The 23,312-nt window shown below is 43.2% G+C and overlaps 1 protein-coding gene across 2 annotated transcripts in view; it reads left to right on the forward strand.

Annotated features, from left to right (window-relative positions):
* Positions 1-23,312, forward strand: part of LOC129862103 (nuclear pore complex protein Nup160-like) — a 31,671-nt gene that overhangs the window by 1,239 nt on the left and 7,120 nt on the right. Inside the window, exons 3-21 of one of the 2 annotated variants that reach the window (XM_055933453.1) lie at positions 7,236-7,446; positions 7,662-7,960; positions 8,089-8,203; positions 8,844-9,077; positions 9,262-9,359; positions 9,530-9,614; positions 9,857-10,009; positions 10,138-10,308; positions 10,488-10,587; positions 10,815-10,980; positions 11,200-11,333; positions 13,518-13,681; positions 17,391-17,527; positions 17,640-17,710; positions 17,945-18,107; positions 18,445-18,514; positions 18,720-18,818; positions 22,383-22,499; positions 22,676-22,963. In XM_055933453.1, coding sequence (XP_055789428.1) covers positions 7,236-7,446; positions 7,662-7,960; positions 8,089-8,203; positions 8,844-9,077; positions 9,262-9,359; positions 9,530-9,614; positions 9,857-10,009; positions 10,138-10,308; positions 10,488-10,587; positions 10,815-10,980; positions 11,200-11,333; positions 13,518-13,681; positions 17,391-17,527; positions 17,640-17,710; positions 17,945-18,107; positions 18,445-18,514; positions 18,720-18,818; positions 22,383-22,499; positions 22,676-22,963 — 2,875 coding nt within the window. The remainder of the gene's footprint in view (positions 1-7,235; positions 7,447-7,661; positions 7,961-8,088; positions 8,204-8,843; positions 9,078-9,261; positions 9,360-9,529; positions 9,615-9,856; positions 10,010-10,137; positions 10,309-10,487; positions 10,588-10,814; positions 10,981-11,199; positions 11,334-13,517; positions 13,682-17,390; positions 17,528-17,639; positions 17,711-17,944; positions 18,108-18,444; positions 18,515-18,719; positions 18,819-22,382; positions 22,500-22,675; positions 22,964-23,312) is intronic. The other variant, XM_055933454.1, reaches the window with a different exon arrangement.

A 23,312-nucleotide genomic window follows, 5' to 3' on the forward strand; every position in this document is an offset into this window, starting at 1 on the left:
TAGCCCAACACTCTAACCACTAGGCTACCTGCAAGTTGTTCTATCTATCTATCTATCTATCTATCTATCTATCTATCTATCTATCTATCTATCTATCTATCTATCTATCTATCTATCTATCTATCATCTCATGTAGTGTATGTGGACACCTGCACATTGAACATCTGATTCCTCATGGGCATTAATATGAGGTTGGTCCCCCCCTTTGCTGCTATAACAGCCTCCACTCTTCTGGGAAGGCTTTCCACTATATGTGGAACATTGCTGTGGGGACTTGCTTCCATTCAGCCGCGAGGATTAGTGAGGTCGGGCACTGATGTTGGGCGATTAGGCCTGGCTCGCAGTCGGTGTAACCAATTCATCCCAACGGTGTTCGTAGAGGTCAGGGCTCTGTGCAGGCCAGGCAAGTTCTTCCACACCAATCTAGACAATCCATTTCTGTGTGGACCTCACTTTGTGCACAGGGAAGGGCCTTCCCCAAACTGTTGCTACAAAGTTGGAAGCACAGAATCGTCTAGAATAGTGGTTCCCAAACTTTTTAAAGTCCCGTACCCCTTCAAACACTCAACCTTCAGCTGCGTACCCCCTCTTGCACCAGGGTCAGCGAACTCTCAAATTTAGTTTTTTGCCATCATTGTAAGCCTGCCACACACACACTATACGATACATTTATTAAACATAAGAATGAGTGTGTTTTTGTCACAACCTGGCTCGTGGGAAGTGACAGAGCTCCTATAGGACCAGGGCACAAATAATAATATAATAATAATCAATCATTTTGCTCTTTATTTAACCATCTTACATATAACATCTTATTTGTTCATTGAAAATTGTGAATAACTCACCACAGGTTAATGAGAAGGGTGTGCTTGAAAGGATGCACATAACTCTGCAATGTTGGGTTGTATTGGAGAGAGTCTGTCTTAAATCATTTTCCACACACAGTCTAGTCTGTGCCTGTAATTAGTTTTCATGCTAGTGAGGGCAGAGAATCCACTCTCACATAGGTACGTGGTTGCAAGGGCATCAGTGTCTTAACAGCGCGATTTGCCAAGGCAGGATACTCTGAGCACAGCCCAATCCAGAAATCTGGCAGTGGCTTCTGATTAAATTACATTTTCACAGAACCACTTGTTGCAATTTTGATGAGGCTCACTTGTTCAGATATCGGTAAGTGGACTGGAGGTAGAGCATGAAAGGAATAACGAATCCAGTTGTTTATGTAATCCGTTTCGGGAAAGTACCTGCGTAATTGTACACCCAACTCACTCAGGTGCTTCGCTATATCACATTTGACATTGTCTGTCAACTTAATTTCATTTGCACACAAAAAAAGCATACAATGATGGAGACTAGAGGTCGACCGACTATGATTTTTCACCGCCGATACCGATTTACTGGAGGGCCCAAAAAAAAGCCGATACCGATTAATCAGCCGATTTTTTTGGGGGATATATATATATACACTTGTGCATTGATTTTAAGGAATGCGTTGATGTTTATGATTAGGTACAAATTGGTGCAGCGACAGTGCTTTTTTCACAAATGCGCTTGTGAAATCACCCGTTTGGCGAAGTAGGCTGTGATTCAATGATAAATTAACAGGCACCGCATCGATTATATGCAACGCAGGACAAGCTAGTTAACCTAGTAATATCATCAACCATGTGTAGTTAACTAGTGATTATGTTAAGATTGATTGTTTTTTATAAGATACTTTTAATGCTAGCTAGCACCTTACCGTGGCTCCTTGCTGCACTCGCATAACAGGTAGTCAGCCTGCCACGCAGTCCCCTTGTGGAGTGCAATGTAATCGGCCATGATCGGTGTCCAAAAATGTCGATTACCGGTTATTATGAAAACTTGAAATCGGCCCTAATTCATCGGCCATTCCGATTAATCGGTCAACCTCTAATGGGAGACCTGTGTTGTTGTTCTTGTTAATGCAGACAGAGAAGAGCTCCAACTTCTTAATCATAGCCTCAATTTTATCTCCCGTTGCGGAGAGTCCCTGTAATCCTAGATTCTGATCATTTGGGTGAGAAAAAATCCTTACCCAGATAGGCCAGTCGTGTGAGAAACTCATCATGCAAGCGGTCAGACAAGTGCAATTATGGTCAGTATTTGTATTTATTTTTTATTGAACCTTTATTTACTTAGGCAAGTCAGTTTAGAACAAATTCTTATTTACAATGACGGCCTACCAAAAGGCAAAAGACCTGCTTTGGGGACGGGGCTGGGATAAAAAATTATATATATACATACATGCATACATACATACGTCTAGCTGCTCGAGAGCACCCTTACCTGCTGATCTATAAATTGTTTCCGTAATCTAGCATGGGTAGGATGGTCATCTGAATTAGGGTTAGTTTGGCAGCTGGGGTGAAAGAGGAGCGATTACGATAGAGGAAACCAAGTCTAGATTTAACTTTAGCCTGCAGCTTTGATATGTGCTGAGAGAAGGACAGTGTACTGTCTAGCCATACTCCCAAGTACTTGTATGAGGTGACTACCTCAAGCTCTAAACCAGGGGTGTCAAACTCATTTCGCATCGTGGGCCACATACGGCCTAGGGAGATGTCAAGTGGGCCGGACCATTAAAATTATACCATACTCTGCTATAAATAACCAAAATATCATGTCTTTCCTTTGTTTTGGTGTAAAGAAGCACAAGAACATTAGGAAAATATTGAAATTTAATGAACTATCCTTTTACAAAACATTTCATGAAACACCTCATATTTCCTTAGACAAATGTGCAATTTACTTTTATCATTCACAAATATGCATTGCAACTGATCCCACTGATTGTACAAAGGCTAATATTGGCAAAAGCTTGTCGCTTCTCGGGACATACAAGTTCAGCCGCCTTCATCATGCATCGTTTAACAAAGTCACCGTCGGAATACGGCTTCGATGCTAATGCTATTTCGCTAGCAATTAGGTAGCTGGCTTTTACCGCTGCTTCACTGACTTCTCGGCTCTGGATGAAAGTTGACTGCTGTTTCCTCAGACCCGCCAGCAATTCGTTAATCTTATCTCTTCTCAGTTGTCCTTGCAAGCCGTCATATTTTTCGCTGTGATGAGTCTCGTAGTGGCGTCGAATATTATATTCCTTCAATACCGAAACTTGTTGCAAACACACCAAGCACGAAGGTTTTCCGTGCATCTCTGTAAATAAATAGGACGTGGTCCATTTTTCTTTGAAAATTCTACACTCCTTATCTACTTTTCTCCGTTTGGATAACGACATTTTGGCTAATGAGGGTGTAGCGGAGAGGTAGAGACCAAGGTATTAACAACGTCGTAACAAGCAGCAGATGGCGCATTGATACCGTCTGCTGTTTTCAGTCTGTCTCAGTGATGCGGCTTGTCTTCTACTCTGATGGAAAGAGTGCGCCCCTTAGCGGATAATCCATGAATTGCAGCGAATTAAAAATATTAATTCCATGTCTTTTATGCATTTTTTCCACTTTCAAATTATCCTGCGGGCCTGATCGAACCTCCTTGGGGGCCGGTTCCGGCCCGCGGGCCGTATGTTTGACACCCCTGCTCTAAACCCTCAGAGGTAGTAATCACACCGGTAGGGAGAGGGGCATTCTTCTTACCAAACCACATGACCTTTGTTTTGGAGGTGTTTAGAGAAAGCTTATTGGACACTAAGAAAGCTTTGTTGTAGAGCGTTCAACACAAAATCCAGGGAGGGGCCAGCTGAGTGTAAGACTGTATCGTCTGCATATAAATGGATGAGAGAGCTTCCTACTGCCTGAGCTATGTTGATGTAAATTGAGAAGAGCGTGGGGCCTAGGGTTGATCCTTGGGGTACTCCCTTGGTGACAGGCAGTGGCTGAGACAGCAGATTTTCTGACTTTATACCCTGCACTCTTTGAGAGAGGTAGTTAGCAAACCAGTTCAAAGACCCCTCAGAGATACCAATACTCCCTAGCCGGTCCACAAGAATGGAATGGTCTACCGTATCAAAAGCTTTGGCCAAGTCAATCAAAATAACAGCACAGCATTGCTTAGAATCAAGGGCAATGGTGACATCATTAAGGACCTTTAAGGTTGCAGTGACACATCCATAACCTGAGTGGAAACCAGATTGCATACCAGAAAGAATACTATAGACATCAAGAAAGCCAGTCCGTTGATAATTGCCAAGTTATTCCAACACTTTTGATAAACAGGGCAAAATAGAAATAGGTCTATAACAGTTAGGATCAGCTTGATCTCCCCCTAAAAATAAAGGATGAACCGTGGCTGCCTTCCAAGCAATGGGAACCTCCCCAGAAAGGAGAGACAGAATAAAGAGGTCGGATGATAGGCTGGGCGATGATAGGGGCAGAAACCTTAAAGAATGGTCTAAACCATCTGACCCAGAGGTTTTTTTGGGGTCAAGTTTCAGGAGTTCCTCTAGCACTTCGGACTCAGTAACTCCCTGCAGGGAGACACTTTGTAGCGGGGCAGGGGGAAAGAGGGAGAAGCATCTGGGATAGTCACATTAGAAGGGGTGGGAGATGAGGAGATGTTGGATGGGCAAGCAGGCATGTCTGAGTCAAATAGGAATCCTGACTTAATGAAGTGGTGATTAAAGAGCTCAGCCATGTGCTTCTTGTCAGTAACAACCACATCAACTTTAAGGGACATGGGCAGCTGTGAGGAAGAGGGTTTATTCTCCAGGTCTTTAACCGTTTTCCAGAACTTCTTGGGGTTAGACCCACAGAGAGAGAACTGCTCCTTAAAGTAACTAACTTTGGCCTTCCGGATAACCTGAGTGCACTTATTTCTCATTTGCCTGAAAGAGAGCCAGTCAGCCAGAGTGTGCGTGTGCCGAGCCTTTCGCCAAATGCATTTCTTGAGGTGGAGTAACTCTGCAAGATCACGGTCGAACCAGGGGCTGGACCTGTTTTTAATTCAAATTTTCTTTGTGGGGGCGTGTTTGTTAACAATACCACTGAAAATATCAATAAAGAATGTCCAGGCGTCTTCGACAGAGGGGCTCAAGCTGATTCTATACCGTTTTAGATTCCAGTTCATGAAGGAAGGCTTGCTCATTAAAGTTTTAGCAAGTGTCTGACAAATCAGGACAGGTCGTTTCACTGTGCAGCCATTACGAACACAGGCTGTAAAACAGTGATCACTAAGGTCATTACAGAAAACACCAGACTGATACCTATCAGGATTATTTGTGAGGATAACATCAAGAAGAGTAGTCTTTTCTGGGTTTTTGGAGACATACCTTCTGGGATTGGTAATAATCTGAGAAAGATTTAGGGAGTCCCATTGCTTTAGCGCTTGGTCAGGTGGTTTAAGCATGTCCCAGTTTAGGTCACCCAGCAGGACAAAGTCAGACTTGGTGTAGCGGGCCAGGAGAGAGCTTAGTGCAGGTAGGGTACAGGCCGGTGCTGATGGAGGACGATAGCACCCAGCAATAGTCAACAAAGAGCTATTTGAAAGTTTAATTCTTAAAACCAGCAAATCAAATTGTTTGGGGACAGACTTGGTGGAGACAACCGAGCACGGAAGGTGATCCTTGGTAAAGTTTGGCACTCAAGATCTGTCTTACCAAAAAAGGTTATAACCAGAAAGGTTAATATCAGTATTCAAAACACTCTTCCTTAACCACGTCTCAGTAATGACCAACACATCTGGATTGGAGCTGTGAACCAACACTTTCAATTGAATCAATTTTAGGTAATAAGCTTCTAGTGTTAACTTCCAGTAAACCCAGGCTTTTACGGGAACAGAAATCAGTGAAGCAGATATCAGAGCACAAGTCAGAATTGGGGCTAGCAACAGTAGATGGGCAGGGTGTGCATGCACATTTCCAGATATCATCAACAGTAATACAATCAAGGGCATAGGACAGGGAGAGCTCTGCAGTGCTGATTTTATGACATCTGAATGTGCATCAGATGGCAACAAGATCATATTGTACAGCAATTTCATCAGGTAACATGAATACAAAGCCGGCGAGAGGTGTTTAGAAGAGGATGGGAGGCCAAAAGTCCATGTAACCAATAGAGAGTCAGAGTCCCGAGTGTGGGAACAAACATACTGTCCCACGGTTGGGTAAAGAAAGTTCGTCGTTAACAAAGCATGCAGGAGTCATGAGGCAAATGGCAAAATGCACAATATTTTTTTTAAATGTTTAACGACTTGGGTAGCCATTGTAAGTTCAGAGCAAAGCTTGGTAGCCTGTGCATTCAGTCCTTTATTAAGTAAAATATATCATTGTTATTGGCTTTTGAAAGGAAAAAAATTGCTTCCGACTAATAAGCATTACTCACTCAGCTCCAGGTTGGATGGTGTTTTCAGGTCTCTGCTTGTTTGCCAGAGTATTTGATGTATAGTTTAGGAATAATAATCCTTGAGTGTAGGAAGCATTCCAAGTAAATTCCATCCAAAAATCAGGTTGTAGGTTTCGATTTGGAGTGAATGTTATGTTTAGGGTAGCATCCTGAATATGTCCCTCCCAAAAATTTATATTTTTAAAAACATGCTGAACAATTTGCTCATGACCTCTGTCTGTCTAAAGTAAACTTTAAGCTCGTCTCTCAATAAAAAAATAAAAAACTTGTCAATACTTTGCCCCTTGATAACCAGCGCAATAACTAAGTTAGCCATTTTCACTATAGTGTCTAAAACATATTTCAAGCTGTCAGGCATTCCCTTGGCAGCAAGAGCCTCTCGGTGGATGCTGCAGTGTACCCAAGTGATGTCGGGATCGACTGCTTGCACGCCCGTTACCACTCCACTCCACCTGGACTAGTCTTGAGGGACCACTGCTTAGAAGTAAACTGCTTAGCGATTTCGACATCTGCCTCAAGGCTCCGGTATCAAACGTAACATCACTAGGTACTGTTAGGTTCTAATTCTGAGTAAAACACTCAACGGACATTATGAAAGCTGAACCAAGTTTATTCTTCCCAGAGGATCAATACAGCTGCATTAGACAAAACGTGTTTCCACCAACACAAGTGTACATACTCCAATATAGGCCCTCCTCCTCCTCTCCAATCCTTACATCAATTATGGTTTGACAGGAAGAGGGTAATAAACCATAATTTCTCCCTTAAGGGGATCTGACCTGACCTCAACCCCTCATTTGCTTAATCCACAGATGTACACCCGTATCCCCTATAGCAATCCTGTAACTTCCTCCCGTCCACTCAGCACATCCCAAAGCCATCTGGCTTTGACGTGCTGTCTCATCGACCACTTCTCTCCAGGTCTACCTCCGGGGACACAGTGCAGCTGGTGGAGCAGTCTCTGGACACCAACCTACTGAACAATGCTGTTAAACTCAAGATCACACACTGCCCTCTGTTGCCCGGAGGCGTACACGTCCAGGAGACTCTCCACAATGTCACCATCCTCATCGTCACCAACCAGACTGTGCACCGGCTGGTGCTGCCACACCCCACACGCATGTACCGCAGCGTAAGTCCCTCTTTAGGATGCTTCTAAACCAAAATGCATGAATCATATGTCCGACGCAGTGGAGTGGGGAGAAATTATTTGTGTGAAAGATTCTGTTTTTAATTGGTTGACGTAATCAATGTTCTTACTTTTCTGACAGACAGAGCAACACAACCTTTTCCTAGCACACTGTGCTGTATACAAATATACTTTTTTTTCTCCCTTACCTCCTACAGGAGCTGGTGACAGAGCTCCAGATGCAGTCCATATTTACAGACGTGGGGAAAATGAGTCTGCAGGACCCTGCCCACAGCGCAGTCATCCCTAGCACTGTGGGCCAGACAGTAGGCCCCACCGCCTCAGCAGCCTGGCTCAGCCACCAGGGAGAGGCCCATTACGCCCTTGCATCACCTGCAGGGGGTATCCTGGTCGTCACACTGCCCCCACACGACACACAGGCCAGCTTGACCATTCTGGAGCTGAAGACAAGCTCTGTGATGCAGAGACTGGCTGGCTGGATGCCAACTGCCATCAGGTTAGAAGACATGTTTTTTACTTCATTAATAGATTGAGTCTGGGTCCGTGTAATCGCCCAATTGTGTAAACCAACCCTGGTTCTTTTGTTCGTGTGTATGTGTAACCCTTCGTGTGTGTCCTGTCCAGAGGTGAGCAGAGCCCTGGGGACCTGGCCCTGAGTCTGGCAGTAAGGGAACTGGAGGACGACACCTTCATCTTGGCTCTGTGTCAGGACCATAAACTACGCATGTGGTCCTATAGGGTCAGTCCCATAAAGAGATTGTTCTATTGAATTCTGTGGTCAGAAGCATGACATTTTGGGGTCCCGAGTGGGGCATTCATCTCAGTGCTAGAGGCGTCACTAAAGACCCTGGTTCGATTCCAAGCTGTATTACAACCGGCCGTGATTGGTCCCATAGGGTTGTCCGGGTTAAGCTTTTGCCGGGGTAGGCCGTCATTGTAAATAAGAATTTGTCTTAATTGACTTGCCTAGTTAAATGAAGGTTAAATAAAATAAACATCCTGTTAAAGCTGAGATCTGTGAAACAGTGCCACTGGTCTCCCCAAGAAACATAGAACAAAATAAATGGTAGTACATACATACTCTGCCGTTCAATCCCATGTGCAATGATTGCCGAGGGAATAAGTGTTATTTTTTGTTAAAGTGACGTCTGTTGTAATATCGCAAATGGACATAGCAGTTTAACCCCAACGGATTGCAACTTTATGTCCTTTAGAGGAAGGATGTTGAACTTTTTCATTTGGATCTAAAAGTAGTCCTAATTGATTAAATGATGAGGAATATTAACCTGGATATCAACAAAATAAATGATTTCAAAAAATTATAACTGAAATCGTTTTTGCTAACATGGGAAGGCCCTTCCCCCTCCCTCATCCTACAGGACCAGGCATGTCTGATGGAGGCTGACATGTTGGAATACATGCCAGCGTGCCGGGGGGTGAAGCGTTCCCCAGGACAGGGCCATCGGCTGCGGCTAGCCTTCTCCTCCACGGGGCTGTGTCTGGCCATCTACCTGGCCGTACCTTCCAGGGGACAGTTCACTGTGCTGCAGCTGGTGGCCACAGACAACAACCGCTACAGCCTGGACCACATCTCCTCACTGTTCGCCACACAGGTAACTGAAGGAGAGGTGTGGAGGGTGTGTGTGAGAGTGGGTAGGGGTTGTCTTTGCGGAAGAACATGTGTCGGTTTGGAATGGGTCTGGAATTTTGATATTATGTGTTAGTTAATGGAAAGTTTCATCTCAGTAATATGTTTTGACAGCCTGACTCCTCTCCTGTGTGTCCTGGTGTGATTAGGAGACACTGGTGGACTTTGCTCTCACTTCTACGGACATCTGGGGCCTGTGGCTGGACGATACCAACCAAACCGTGGTGAAATACATCAACTTTGAACAGTGAGTGTGACATGTTTCGATTATCCTTTGGATAGTGTAATGGACTTGTATGCCTATATATCAAGAGATGATCTCTGTAACATTGTGAATTTAGTTTTCTGGGGGGAAATAAATATAATTTGGAGTGCTGTCAATTTCCTACTCTGCTTACCTCCATTGTAACGTCACAGTTCCATGGCAGGTCAGTGGAACCAGGTGTTTGTGCAGCCTGGCCCTGAGGAAGAGGTCCACATTGGAGCAGACCAGGACCCCAGGGTAAGACAACACCACATCATTCATCACTGATATCAAATGGGATTTGAATTAATTAATCTGATTTCATTTATTAAATTAACTGATTAATCAGAACCTGATTTGATGACATCACGCTCTGTCCAAACATCATTGCAATTTATCAGTATCCTCCTATTCCATATTGTCACTATTGTGCCTACCCACATAAAAAAAACGACATTTTTTAATCAAACTAATTTGTCCTATCTATTGTGTTATGACAGGAGACCTACCTGGACGTGCTCTTCTCCCCCCTGAGATTCACTGCCTCTGCTATAGTCAAAGCCCTACAGATTTACAGGAGAGGCACAGAGCAAAGCACTGATCTCCCCTGGGAGACCCTCAAGAAAGAGGTGACGGTGGCTGTGGAGAAGGAGGTAAGCTAGACCAGGCTCCCTGCTTTCTGCGTATTCTCTCCATCTGACTCACACACCGTCTCCTTCTGACTTTTTTCTCAGCTTGTTTCTGCTGCACTTCCTACATGTATGACTCTCTCCCCCTCTAGCTGCAGAGCAGTGTAACAGAGTTTGAGTTCAGCCAGGAGGAGTACAGGCAGCTACAGGTGGAGTTCTGGTCCAAGTTCTATGCCTGCTGTCTACAGTACCAGGAGGCTCTGGCCACACCACTGGGCCTGCTGCTCAACCCACATACACACATGGTCTGTGTGCTGAAGAAGGTACAGATTGGAAGAGAGACTACATTACACTACATTCTTGCATATGTTTAGTTGATTTGGGACCATGTGACCCAAAAGGGGACAAAGGAAACCTGGTCATTTAAAACATAGTTTTTTCATGTTTCATATTAAAATAATTTTGCTGGATTGCAGTCAATAAGTGACTGTGTTTGATCCAGGGCTTTGTGTCATTCCTGGTGCCCTGCTTTGCTGTGGAGCACCTGTACCTGTCTTTTGATGAGTACCTGTTCTCAGAGGAAGAGACACCCGTGGCTGAGAGTAAAGACAAGACCTCTCTCGTTCATCTGTGTCTACTGAGAATGTATAGTAGCCATTTTAGATCCAGAGAGCTCTTTACCTACTGGGTTTTTGTCAAGTGTAGCCATTCACACTTTAAGTGGTTCAATGTGAATTTGTTTCTCCTTGTTGAAAAGGAACACATTGTTTGCCATTTTGGCTCTGCGGGACTCCCCGTTTCTCCTCGTACCATGTTTCCCTATGTCCAGACCCGGAGGTTTGTCGTGACGTGCTGCAGCTGGTGCAGTGTCTGAGGCTGGTGAGTGACGCGGTGCCGGGGGACATGGCCTACGAGATGGAGAAAGCCCTGGAACATCTCCAGTCACCTGAGAGGGCTGCGGAGATGGTGCTGGAGAACTTACTGGCCAACGACAAGTCAGTACGCACACACCTCAACAGTTTTTGAAAATTACTATGTACTGTCTATGGAGGCCAGTTGAAAGTCAATTAATGAATTGGGAAAAAATTGTCATAGGAAAAATAATTTCAACCAACAAATGTTGTTGACCTCCTATGGGTCATTCACATGCAGGCATTGCCGTGCTGTGTGGGGTTTCGTGACTGACTGTTATGCTTCTTTCATTCCCATTGTAGTGAGAATGTGATGGAGGACATCCATAACAAACTACAGGACGTCCGTAACCCTTTGGCAGCCATGGCTGTGCTGATCAGAGAGATGGACCTGGAGACTGACTCGGAGCCAGTTGGAGAGGGGTCTCTCACCATAGGTAAGACCTATATAATATTATACCATGCTATACCATGGCTAATATACAGTACCAGTCAAAAGTTGACACACCTACTCATTCCATGGTTTTTATTTTGTAAAATGTTCTACATTGTAGAATAATAGTGAAAACATAAACTATGAAATAACACATGGAATCATGTATTAAGCAAAAAAGGTGTTAAAACAAATCAAAATATATTTTATATTTGAGATTTTTCTAATTATCCACCCTTTACTTTGATGACAGCTTTGCACACACTTGGCATTCTCTCAATCAGCTTCATGAGATAAGCACCTGGAATGCATTTCAATGAATAGGTGTGCCTTGTTAAAAGTTAATTTGTGGAATTTCTTTACTTAATGCATTTGGGCCAATCAGTTGTGAAGGTAGCCCTTTTTTTGGTAAAAGACCAAGTCCATATTATGGCAAGAACAGCTCAAAAAAGCAAAGAGAAATGACAGTCCATCATTACTTTAAGACACGAAGGTCAGTCAATCCAGAACATTTCAAGAACTTTGAAAGTTTCTTCAAGTACATTTGCAAAAACCATCAAGCGCTATGATGAAGCTGGCTCTCATGAGGACCACCACAGGAAAGGAAGACCCAGAGTTACCTCTGCTGCAGAGGATAAGTTCATTGCCGTTACAAGCTTCAGAAATTGCAGCCCAAATAAATGCTTCAGAGTTCAAGTAACAGAAACATTTCAACATCAACTGTTCAGAGGAGACTGTGTGAATCAGGCCTTCGTGGTTGAATTGCTGCAAAGAAACCACTACTAAAGGACACCAATAAGAAGGAGAGACTTGCTTGGGCCAAGAAACACAAGCAATGGACATTAGACCGGTGGAAATCTGTCCTTTGGCCTGGAGTCCAAATGTGAGATTTTTGGTTCCAACCGCCGTGTCTTTGTGAGACGCAGTGTGGGTGAATGGATGATCTCTGCATGTGTATTTCCCACCGTAAAGCATGGAGGAGGAGGTGTTATGGTGTGGGGGTGCTTTGCTGGTGACACTGTCAGTGATTTTATTTAGAATTCAAGGCACACTTAACCAGCATGGCTACCACGGCATTCTGCAGCGATACGCCATCCCATCTGGTATAGTGGCTTAGTGGTATTATCATTTGTTTTTCAACAGGACAATGAGCCAAAACACACCTCCAGGCTGTGTAAGGGCTATTTGACCAAGAAGGAGAGTGATGGAGTGCTGCATCAGATGACCTGGCCTCCACAATCCCCCGGCCTCAACCCATTCATGTACATTCTACCTCAATTGGGCCGACCAACCAGTGCTCCGCACATTGGCTAACCGGCCTATCTGCATTGTGTCCCGCCAACCACCACCCGCCAACGCCTCTTTAATGCTACTGCTACTCTCTGTTCATCATACATGCATAGTTGATTTAACCATATTTACATGTATATACTACCTCAATCAGCCTGACTGTATGTGTCTGAATGTAGCCTCGCTACTGTATATAGCCTCGCTACTGTTTTTCACGGTCTTTTTACTATTGTTTTTATTTCTTTACTTACGTATTGTTCACCTAATAACTTCTTTGCACTATTTTTCGCTACTTTTATAGCCTCGCTACTGTATATAGCTTGTCTTTTTACTGTTGTTTTATTTCTTTACTTACCTATTGATTATAGCCACGTGACAAATACATTTAGATTTATTTGAATTGGGATGAGTTGGACCGCAGAGTGAAGAAAAAACAGCCAACAAGTGCTCAGCATATGTGGGAACTCCTTCAAGACTGTTGGAAAAGCATTACAGGTGAAGCTGGTTGAGAGAATGCCAAGAGTGTGCAAAGCTGTCAAGGCAAAGGGTTTCTTCTTTGAAGAATCTAAAATGTATATTTTGATTTGTTTAACACTATTTGCTTACCTCATGATTCCCTCATGATTCCATGTTATTTCATAGTTTTGATGTCTTCACTATTATTCTACAATGTAGAAAATTGTAAAAATAAATAGAACCCCTTGAATGAGTAGGTGTGTCCAAACTTATGACTGGTACTGTATATCAACACAGATTAGCCCTAGATAATTCTATATGGTGTCATTTATTGACTGGTAAGTTTGTTTTTTTGAATTATTTGAGTAGGAACTTAAACAGAATATTTGAGCTCAGTCTGTGTGAAAATGGACCGGTTTAAACTGATGTGTGTGTGCCCCAGCAGGCCAGTCCCTGTCGTGGCGGATCAGTCTGTCCCAACTGTATGGTAGCAGTGTGGCGGTGGCTGTGGTGTGTCAGGCTGTCTGTCAGATGGCCATGACCAGAACCTTGTTCTGTAGGGACCTGCTCATACTGCAGCAGCTCTACCTACGTCTAGGAGACAATGTAAGTAGTAGTACACACACACTGAGACAGAAATACAAACGCATCACACTAGGGCTGACCCCAACAAAAACAAATCTTGGTTGACTGAGAGGAGACTGTTCTTTCGACCAATCGGAATTGTAAAACTTATTTTTGTAGATACAGCCTGTGTGTTTTAATCAAATCAATTATATGCACTGAGCTTGTCTAATTCTAAGCGCACTGTTTGAAATAATTAAGACACATTAATGACCAGAGAGAGACTGACCGCAATTGCAGACTTGCTATGCTGTGTTAAAAGAATTAGTGAGTGACCGTGTGGCTAGCACCCATTGTCTCTCTCCTCCATGCTGCAGCGAACACTACAAAACTTCAAGTGTTTATCACGCTGTCCATGTTGCTGAAGCTGCAACATAATTACAGCCATTTATGACTGAATTTTTGTTAACGGAATCCCTCATTTGTTTAGGAAAAGCATTCCCTATTCCCTCAACCTTTGCTCTCTTTACTTGACACACGTATGCATTGCATGCACGGGACCAATGGGGCCTGACATATAGCATATCATAATCGCATTAATAAATTGGTTATAACAAACTCGGAACACATGTGACAGCAAAATGAATACAAAGAACGTGACGGACCAACACGAAACGGGGGAATTTTTACTGGTTGTTCAGGAGGTAAAGGGAAAGTCGGATGTGTGGAATAAATGACTAGTTGTGGAAAATACTGGATAAATAAGGTAAGGAGCAAGCACTGCATGCATATTATGTGTGCCAAACAGGTGCTGTTAGATTACAATATCATTTTTCTGACCATTTGGAACAATGTAAACACAAAATAAATGATAAGCATACCAGTCTAAAGTTTTTGTAAAGCCTTTAGTAGAGCTAAGACTAAAAACAGTCTCATTCATTCGTGAATGCAATTTCCGAAATGGAACGGTTTATTTATTGTTTACGCTAATTATTCATGTTGCTTTATTTTATTTTAAAACAAATTCTTGATTGCATTTAATCTCTTGAATGACTCATGCTGTGTGATGACATGAATGATTGATACAGTAGCCTATATAAGCATTGAAATTAGGGATGCATGATATATCGGTGAACATATCGGAATTGATGAGCAAAACTGATGTCAAAGCTGTCGTGCATACCTATATAACATAGGTACATGACGTAATGACCCTACATAAAATTATGCGCTACACGTGCAACACAGCATTCCTAACTTGGCCCACAATGTCTGCTGTGTGGATCGAGCAGTCATTTGAAAGAGTAAGAACATTTTAGCGAGACAACTCAAAGGGCGAAATCCATTAACACCAAGATAATGGAATACATTGTCCTTGACAATCAACCGTTCTCTGTCGTGGGTGATGTTGACTTTCGTCTGGTCGAGCACCGGTACACACTACTAAGTGTGCTATTTTTTAGACGTTGCTCTACCGGAGTTGCCCAGTAATAGTGTCACTGCTATTACCTTCAAGACATACATACTATGGAATGCCATTTGGATCTTTGCATGCCAAAAAAAGATACAGTAGCACTGTCAAAGCTGTATGAAAAAGTCTGCAAACACCGGCCACGACCGATGTGTTTTCAATACCGCGTTGGTAATAAAGCATAATTTGTTTGACCAACTTCTGGGGTAGCTAGCTTTAGCTTGGTACCTAGCTAGCATCCATACAACCAGCCTGAAAACAATGACCAGTAGAAACTGCCCAAAGCTAACGTTATAAGCAGCCAGCAAGCGTCATCTGGCTAGTGAGGCTTGACCGGACCGGGTTGTGTGTTGTGAAGCTAGCCACAATAAGGATTAGGCACAATAGTGGACTTTGCGGTTAGCCTTCAAAATAAAAGTGTCATTGACAGTGATGCAAATTAATACAAATAGTCGGATTATGCCATACATTTATTTTGAAGGCTACGCGCAAATTCCACTATTGTGGCTAATCCTTATTGTGGCTAGCTTCACATAGATGGGTCCGAAACAGATTGTCGTTTTGCTATGTTTTTGGGGAAGAACATTGTTTGCATTCATGAGCTAGCTATTTTTTTTTAATGACCAGCACTATAGATGCGCAAGACAACTTTACCAGCATCATAGCATACGTATCGATGAATCGTTGTGACATATGAAATACGAGTGATTGTGTAATAACTACGTACATTTCTTTATGAAAGCGTTAAATTGTGACATGCAGTCATATTCAGGTCCTGATTGGTCAACAAGCTTAATTGACACACAAACACCCAAATGACATTCCATAGCAAAGATCCAAACGGTGTTCCATAGAAATCCTGGTTGAGAATGAAACGACTGAACAACGAAACAGCACAGCAAGTAAGTGAAAGAACAAGGTTTTGATTATGTTTTACTGGTAATGGGGACATGCGTAAATGCCAACAAAATAAATGTGTGTGTGTAACCTTTATTTAACTAGGCAAGTCAGTTGAGAACAAATTCTTATTTACAATGACTGCCAAACCCGAACGACGCTGGGCCAATTGTGCGCCGCCCTATGGGACTCCCAATCACGGCCGGATGTGATAGACTGGATTTGAACCAGGGACTGTAGTGACGCCTCTTGCAATGAGATGCAGTGCCTTAGACCACTGCGTCTGTGTTAACTATTTAACTGTACTAGAATACTTAAAAGGCCGCTAAAATATTAAGTATCGGTATCAGGGGTTTTTTGGCAAGGAAAATATCGGTGCATCACTAATTGAAATACATGCCTAAGTTACAGTATTAAGACTAAACAGGATGCGCTCTTTGGCCTACAGCTCGATGGTTGTCATACAAGGCTGCTATACAAAGCCTATTGATGATAATTACATTACTTATTATAATGATGACAATGACAATAATATCAAGAAAACGGAGGGTTATTACAAATATATATTTTTTCTGACAATTTGGAAGTGTAAACAACACTAAATAAATTTAAAGTAATACCAGAGGCTGTTCTAATGGAAGAAAGTGTTAAGCCTTTATTACAGCATGGCAAAGATTTAAAACAGCCACATTTGTGAAATTTTTTGACCGACATGTAGCGGCTGAGGCTTGGTGCTCACGGCATCAGTAGGCTATTAAACAAACACACAAAACAGTCTTTCTGTTTATATGTACGATTTATAAAGCCAGGCACATTTAAGTTAAGATATTCATTATAGACCTAATTAAGTTGGTGTTTCCTCTCACTTTTCTTCGAAAATTAAGGCAAGTGCTTTTATTCTCTTCTCCTAACTCCAACTGCTGCCTCCGCCGCATTGTTCTCAACACCAATATGCTGGTTAACTTTGCTATTATGCACATAGCAACATGGTCTAGGAAAAGGCGCCAATTCAACAGCGCATTGATGTTTCAGAACCGTGGACAGCGACCGCTATCCAACGCGGGAGAAAGTGCATTTGTTATAAAATATTTGTATTAGTGTTGCACCATTGTTCTTAGGTAATATAACCATATACAATTTCAATAGCACATGTCTTAGTGATGTACTGCCATCCTCACGGCCTCCACAATGGATTAGTCCACACAGACAGGCGCACAATCAGACAGGTGTCTTGTGTCTTGTACACAATTAAATATTTTTTTTGTTACTGCTCGACTGAAGAAATCTTGGTCGACCAACAAACAATTGACCAGTCGACTAAATATGGTCCGCCCTACATCACACACAGTCTGCTTTTCTGACTTAATTGTGTGTGTTCTCCAGGTGTTCCCGGGTGGAGGGCCTCAGCTGCTCCAGCTACAACAGGACCTGATCCCCCGCTCCTCTCAGCTTCTCTCCTCCTACTATCTCCTCAAACACATCACCCAGAGCTTGACCACCACCGTGCCTCTTGACATCATGTACGCACGCACGCACACAAACACACACAACAGACACACACTCCAACGCAACACAACACACAGTATTGAATTCAGTGAATTCTGCCTAGTTGACATTGTGTTCTCCCTCCAGAGATGCCAACCTGCAGCACCTGTCAGTCCTGGAGCTGACTGATTCTCCAGCTATGGCCAGCAACAGATCAGGTCAGGTGCTATGTGTAGCCTCCGTGTTGACTTCAAGCCTCTCTCTAAGCGATTACTTTTTTTTCCTGTTTTAATCAGGAATTCCTGCTTTTCTGACATTGCCCTCTATTCATACATCATTGCAATATGCCTAGCTAACCCAAACCAATATCATATTTTTGTCTGAATTTTCCTGATTGTCTATATTGTCCTGATCACATCCCTGTATCCAACTCCGTTTTCTTTCCCCCTCAGTCCGGAGCCCCCAGACGGTGGTGGAGCTGTTCTACCAGAGCGTAGCGCGGAAGGCCATCATTACACAAATCTACTCCAAGCAGCACAGCCCCTCCCCGGGCACAGCCCTGCTCCACTGGCCCCACATGGTCTCCAGCGTGGTCACCCTGCTGGCTCAGCAACTGTATCTTACCACACCTACACACACACACACACACACACGACTGTGCTTGGCTAAGCAAAAGTTGATGTTTCCCTAGGAAAGGTTATCTACACAGCTGGCATATTTTTAAGCAATGTTATTTCTGTCCTCATACACAGCTAGGCTAGTCGAGGCTAGAGTTAATATTCTTTACGCAAGGTTTTTACACACCACATGGCTAGCACATGCTATGCTATTAAAGCGAGGCAAAGCTACACTTGATGTGCTTTAGGCAGCGATTTGACTATTAGCCTTAGAGGGTTGCAATGAGGTGCACTGTAAATAATGTCAAGGTTGACCCTTAACACTATCTCTATAGCTGGCCCAACAACCTTAGCTTCCAGTTCCCTGAGTGTCTGATGGGCAACTGCCAGTATGCACAACTACAGGTGAGACGCTTCTCACGGACTCTACAACCCTCTCACACACTTATTTGTGTTGCATCATGTTTTTTTTTTACCTTGACTGCATAACCAATGTCCTAATTGGGGCAATAAATATGTATTTATTGATTGAAGCAGATTTAATTAAAAAGCCAACTGATGCATTTTTAAATGGAATATTTTCTTAAGCTCTCCTTTTCTCTCTCTTCAGGAGTATGTGCGTCTCATTGGGCCGTGGTGTCAGGTTAACGTGGGCTCCTGCCGCTTCATGCTGGGCCAATGTTACCTGGCCAACGGAGAGGGACAGAAGGTGTGTTTTAAAGTGGAACTGACAGCGTTTTATTTTTATTTCACCTTTATTTAACCAGGTAGGCTAGTTGAGAACAAGTTCTCATTTGCAACTGCGACCTGGCCAAGATAAAGCATAGCAGTGTGAACAGACAACACAGAGTTACACATGGAGTAAACAATAGACAAGTCAATAACATGGTAGAAAAAAGAGAATCTATATACAATGTGTGCAAAAGGCATGAGGTAGGCAATAAATCGAATAATTACAATTTAGCAGATTAACACTGGAGTGATAAATCATCAGATGATCATGTGCAAGAAGAGATACTGGTGTGCAAAAGTGCAGAAAAGTAAATAAATAAAAGCAGTATGGGGGTGAGGTAGGTAAATTGGGTGGGTAGTTTACAGATGGACTATGTACAGCTGCAGCGGTCGGTTAGCTGCTCGGTTAGCAGATTTTTAAAGTTGTTGAGGGAGATAAAAGTCCCCAACTTCAGAGATTTTTGCAATTCGTTCCAGTCGCAGGCAGCAAAGAACTGGAAGGAAAGGCGTCCAAATGAGGTTTTGGCTTTAGGGATGATCAGTGAGATACACCTGCTGGAGCGCGTGCTACGGGTGGGTGTAGCCATCGTGACCAGTGAACTGAGATAATGCGGCACTTTGCCTAGCATAGCCTTGTAGATGACCTGGAGCCAGTGGGTCTGACGACGAACATGTAGCGAGGGCCAGCCGACTAGGGCATACAGGTCGCAGTGGTGGGTCGTATAAGGTGCTTTAGTAACAAAACGGATGGCACTGTGATAAACTGCATCCAGTTTGCTGAGTAGAGTATTGGAGGCTATTTTGTAGATGACATCGCCGAAGTCGAGGATCGGTAGGATAGTCAGTTTTACTAGGGTAAGTTTGGCGGCGTGAGTGAAGGAGGCTTTGTTCCGGAATAGAAAGCCGACTCTAGATTTGATTTTGGATTGGCGATGTTTGATATGAGTCTGGAAGGAGAGTTTGCAGTCTAGCCAGACACCTAGGTACTTATAGATGTCCACATATTCTAGGTCGGAACCGTCCAGGGTGGTGATGCTAGTCGGGCGTGCGGGTGCAGGCATCGAACGGTTGAAAAGCATGCATTTGGTTTTACTAGCGTTTAAGAGCAGTTTTAACATCTTTTCTCATATGGAACAAACAGACAATCATATCAGTCAAAAATATCAAATTCCCAATTTATGCGACAAAACTTTGAGATAAAAACAACAAAAGAAAGGTTCTATTTGCCTCAACATTCCATAGGTGGGCCTAGGAGGGCATAGACCCATCCACTTGGGAGCCAGGCCCAGCCAATCAGGAGTTTTTCCCCACGAAAGGGATTTATTACAGACAGACATACTGTTTTATCAGCTGTCCAGCTGGCTGGTCTCAGACGATCCCGCAGGTAAAGAATCCAGATGTGGAGGTCCTAGGCTGGCTTGGTTACATGTGGTCTTCGGTTGTGAGACCGGTTCAACGTACTGCCAAATTCTCAAACTACATTGGATGTGGCTTATGGTAGAGAAATTCACATTAATTTCTGGTGTACAACTTTAGAAATCTGTGGCATTGTTGTGACAACTGCACATTTTAGTGGCCTTTTATTGCCCCCAGCACAAGGAGCACCAGTGTAATGATCATGCTGTTTAACCAGCTTCTTGATATGCCACACCTGTCAGGTGGATGGATTTTCTTAGCAAAGGAGAAATGCTCACTAACAGGGATGTAAACACATTTGTGCACAAAATTTGGGAGAAATATTTTTTGTGCGTATGGAACATTTCTGGGATCTTTTATTTCAGCTCATGAAACATGGGACCAACACTACATGTTGTGTGTTATTTTTGTTCAGTGTATATAATTCACCAGTACATTTCTTGGTAGTCAAAAATTATTGCTATCAGGTAAATCACAGCTGGCCTGGTTCAATGTTTGCTGCCTTCATTCAGGGATGCACTGTTTCAATGGCTCATCATTTTGTACAAAAACAGATGAATGTAACAAAGGCTGAGAATGACAATACAATCAAACTAACAAGGGCGATGATCACAAGTCGGTCATAATGTGGCTAATAGGCTATCGTAGCAAGCTAAAAACACGGAGCCAACGTTAGCTAGCTGCTAGGAAGATGTCATGTCATTGGAGATGTGGGTCGAATGACTTTTTCCCCTCATATCGTTTTCCGGTGGCTATACACAGCTAGAGATGCAGGTGTCATTTGGTTAGCTAGCAAGAACTTGAACGACTGTTATCCAGTTAGCATATCTCTTGCGTTCGCAAATTCACTCTGGCTATCGACTCCAATTTCAGAGCACTCTCATCTGAGTATGCCAGAGCTCAGAATAACTGATGAATTTACGAACATCAACACCTGCTGAATGTGGACGGTGTCCGTAAACGTAGGCAAAGAAAGTAAGTTGGTCATGAACGCTCTGGATAACATGTAAACAGCCTAACCAGCTCTGTTAGGTTGAGTAAAATCGTCAGAGTAAGGCGTTCTCTCATTTGTCTGGAGGTAGCTAGCTAGCAAGCTAGCCAAACTATTGCTATCAGGTTGTAAATCACAGCTGTCCTGGTACAATGTTTGCTGCCTACATTCGGGATGCACTGTTTCAGTTTCAAAGGCTCAATATTTTGGATTAAAAAACGGACGAATGTAACAAAGGCTGGGAATGACAACACAATCGGTTAGCTTTGGGTGCTTGGTTGGGACAAGCATGCATTAGCAGGTAAGCTGCAGAAGAATGAAAAGGCTACAATTCCCTATCATTTATCAGTACAACTAGTTGAAGTTTTGGTTTATCTACTGTTCCTTCGTTAGATGTTAGCTCATCTCTCTCTGGCTAGCATTAGTTGTTGATGTCCATAACTGAGGGAGAGAGAGCCTACCCTTTTCATGTTTGTTTGATCAATAAGACTGTAAAATTCCCAAACGTAAGAGAACTTCCAAGTGGTATTGACATATTTGCAGAAATCCATGCAGGTGTATTTTGAGGCTTTTGGCGACTGCGTTCTAATGATCAAAAGTCGTACTGTTGTAATTGCCTGTAAACACACAGTCCAGTTCAAAGTGGCCTGTGGCAAATAAAGGCCTACTGTAGCTCCGATTGGCTATGGCGCACCGGTCTGCGTAGACGCTGGTTCTGGATGAGAGAGATGTTATATTTACTGCAGTTAATTGCTCAAACGCATTGCTGCTTTTCCACTCTATATTGCTATAGAACTTTCACAAATGCCTTAGTATACGTAAACTTGAAAATGACCATATCTAAGTGCTCGCTTGTCAGAAAATGTTTAAAAAAGTGTCATGCTTCCTGGGGGTTCACATTAACATATTTTAATAAGATATCATGTTGCTCAAATGCAGTCAGTCCCACTTTAAGGGTTGCGGTTGCATTTCAACGTGCCATTATGACTATGGGAAGAGTTGATGCGGTAGTACAGAAGGTGTAGTGGCTGAAAGCATGAAATATGTCATATTTCTCTGAGTTGTTGCTTCACAGGTGTGACAGAGCAACACCAGTAGCTGTTTTTTTTACCCCCATTTGTGGCATGTGTCCAGGCACTGCGGTGTTTCCAGGAGGCGGCGGTGGAGGTGGAGAGGGAGGAGTTTCTTCTGAGATTGACAGGAGCCGAGGAGGAAGCTGCGGCTGCACCGAGACTACAGTACTACAACAAGGTTACTATGGGAACCCGTTCTTTAAATAATATATTATTATTGGATTATTTATTAAATGTAGTCGGGTGCTCGTGCCCTACAAACCCTTTCAAACACAATCTGGATGCGTGTGAGTGGAATGAGTTAAAAAAAAAAAATTGGTGCAGTGTTTTTACTTATTCTTAAGTGTGTGTTAGGTGCTGCGGTTGCTGGAGGACGTTGGTCTGCCAGAGCTGGTCATCCATCTAGCCACTCTGGCTATCACGGAGGCCGTCAACGACCCCAGGAGTCAGGCTGCCCTGTGGACCCACATCTTCAAGCATCACCTGGACCTAGGACACAACAGCCAAGCCTACGAAGCCCTCACACAGAACCCTGACTCCAGCAGCCAGTTAGACTGTTTGCGTCAGCTTGTTGTGGTTCTGTGTGAGCATTCTCAACTTCAGGACCTGGTCCAGTTCTCCTACGTCAACCTGCACGATGAGGTAGACACACATACAGTTGTGGCCAAAAGTTTTGAGAATGACACACATATTAATTTTCAAAGTCTGCTGCCTCAGTTTGTATGATGGCAATTTGCATATACCGTAATTTCCGGACTATAAGCCGCTACTTTTTTCCCACGCTATGAACCTTGCGCTTTATACAATGACGCGGCTAATTTATGGATTTTTCCCGCTTTCACAAATTCATGCCGCCAAAAAACTGAGCACCGTCACATAATGTGAAGTAAATCGAGCGCGCTCAAACTTTCCATCATTCTGATTACGGTAGTCATTTTGTCACCCTCATCATGGCAAAGACACGGAGAAATGCATATGATGCAGCTTTCAA

This window comes from Salvelinus fontinalis, chromosome 9 (assembly GCF_029448725.1).
Source record: "Salvelinus fontinalis isolate EN_2023a chromosome 9, ASM2944872v1, whole genome shotgun sequence".
In the NCBI taxonomy this organism is placed as follows: domain Eukaryota; kingdom Metazoa; phylum Chordata; class Actinopteri; order Salmoniformes; family Salmonidae; genus Salvelinus; species Salvelinus fontinalis.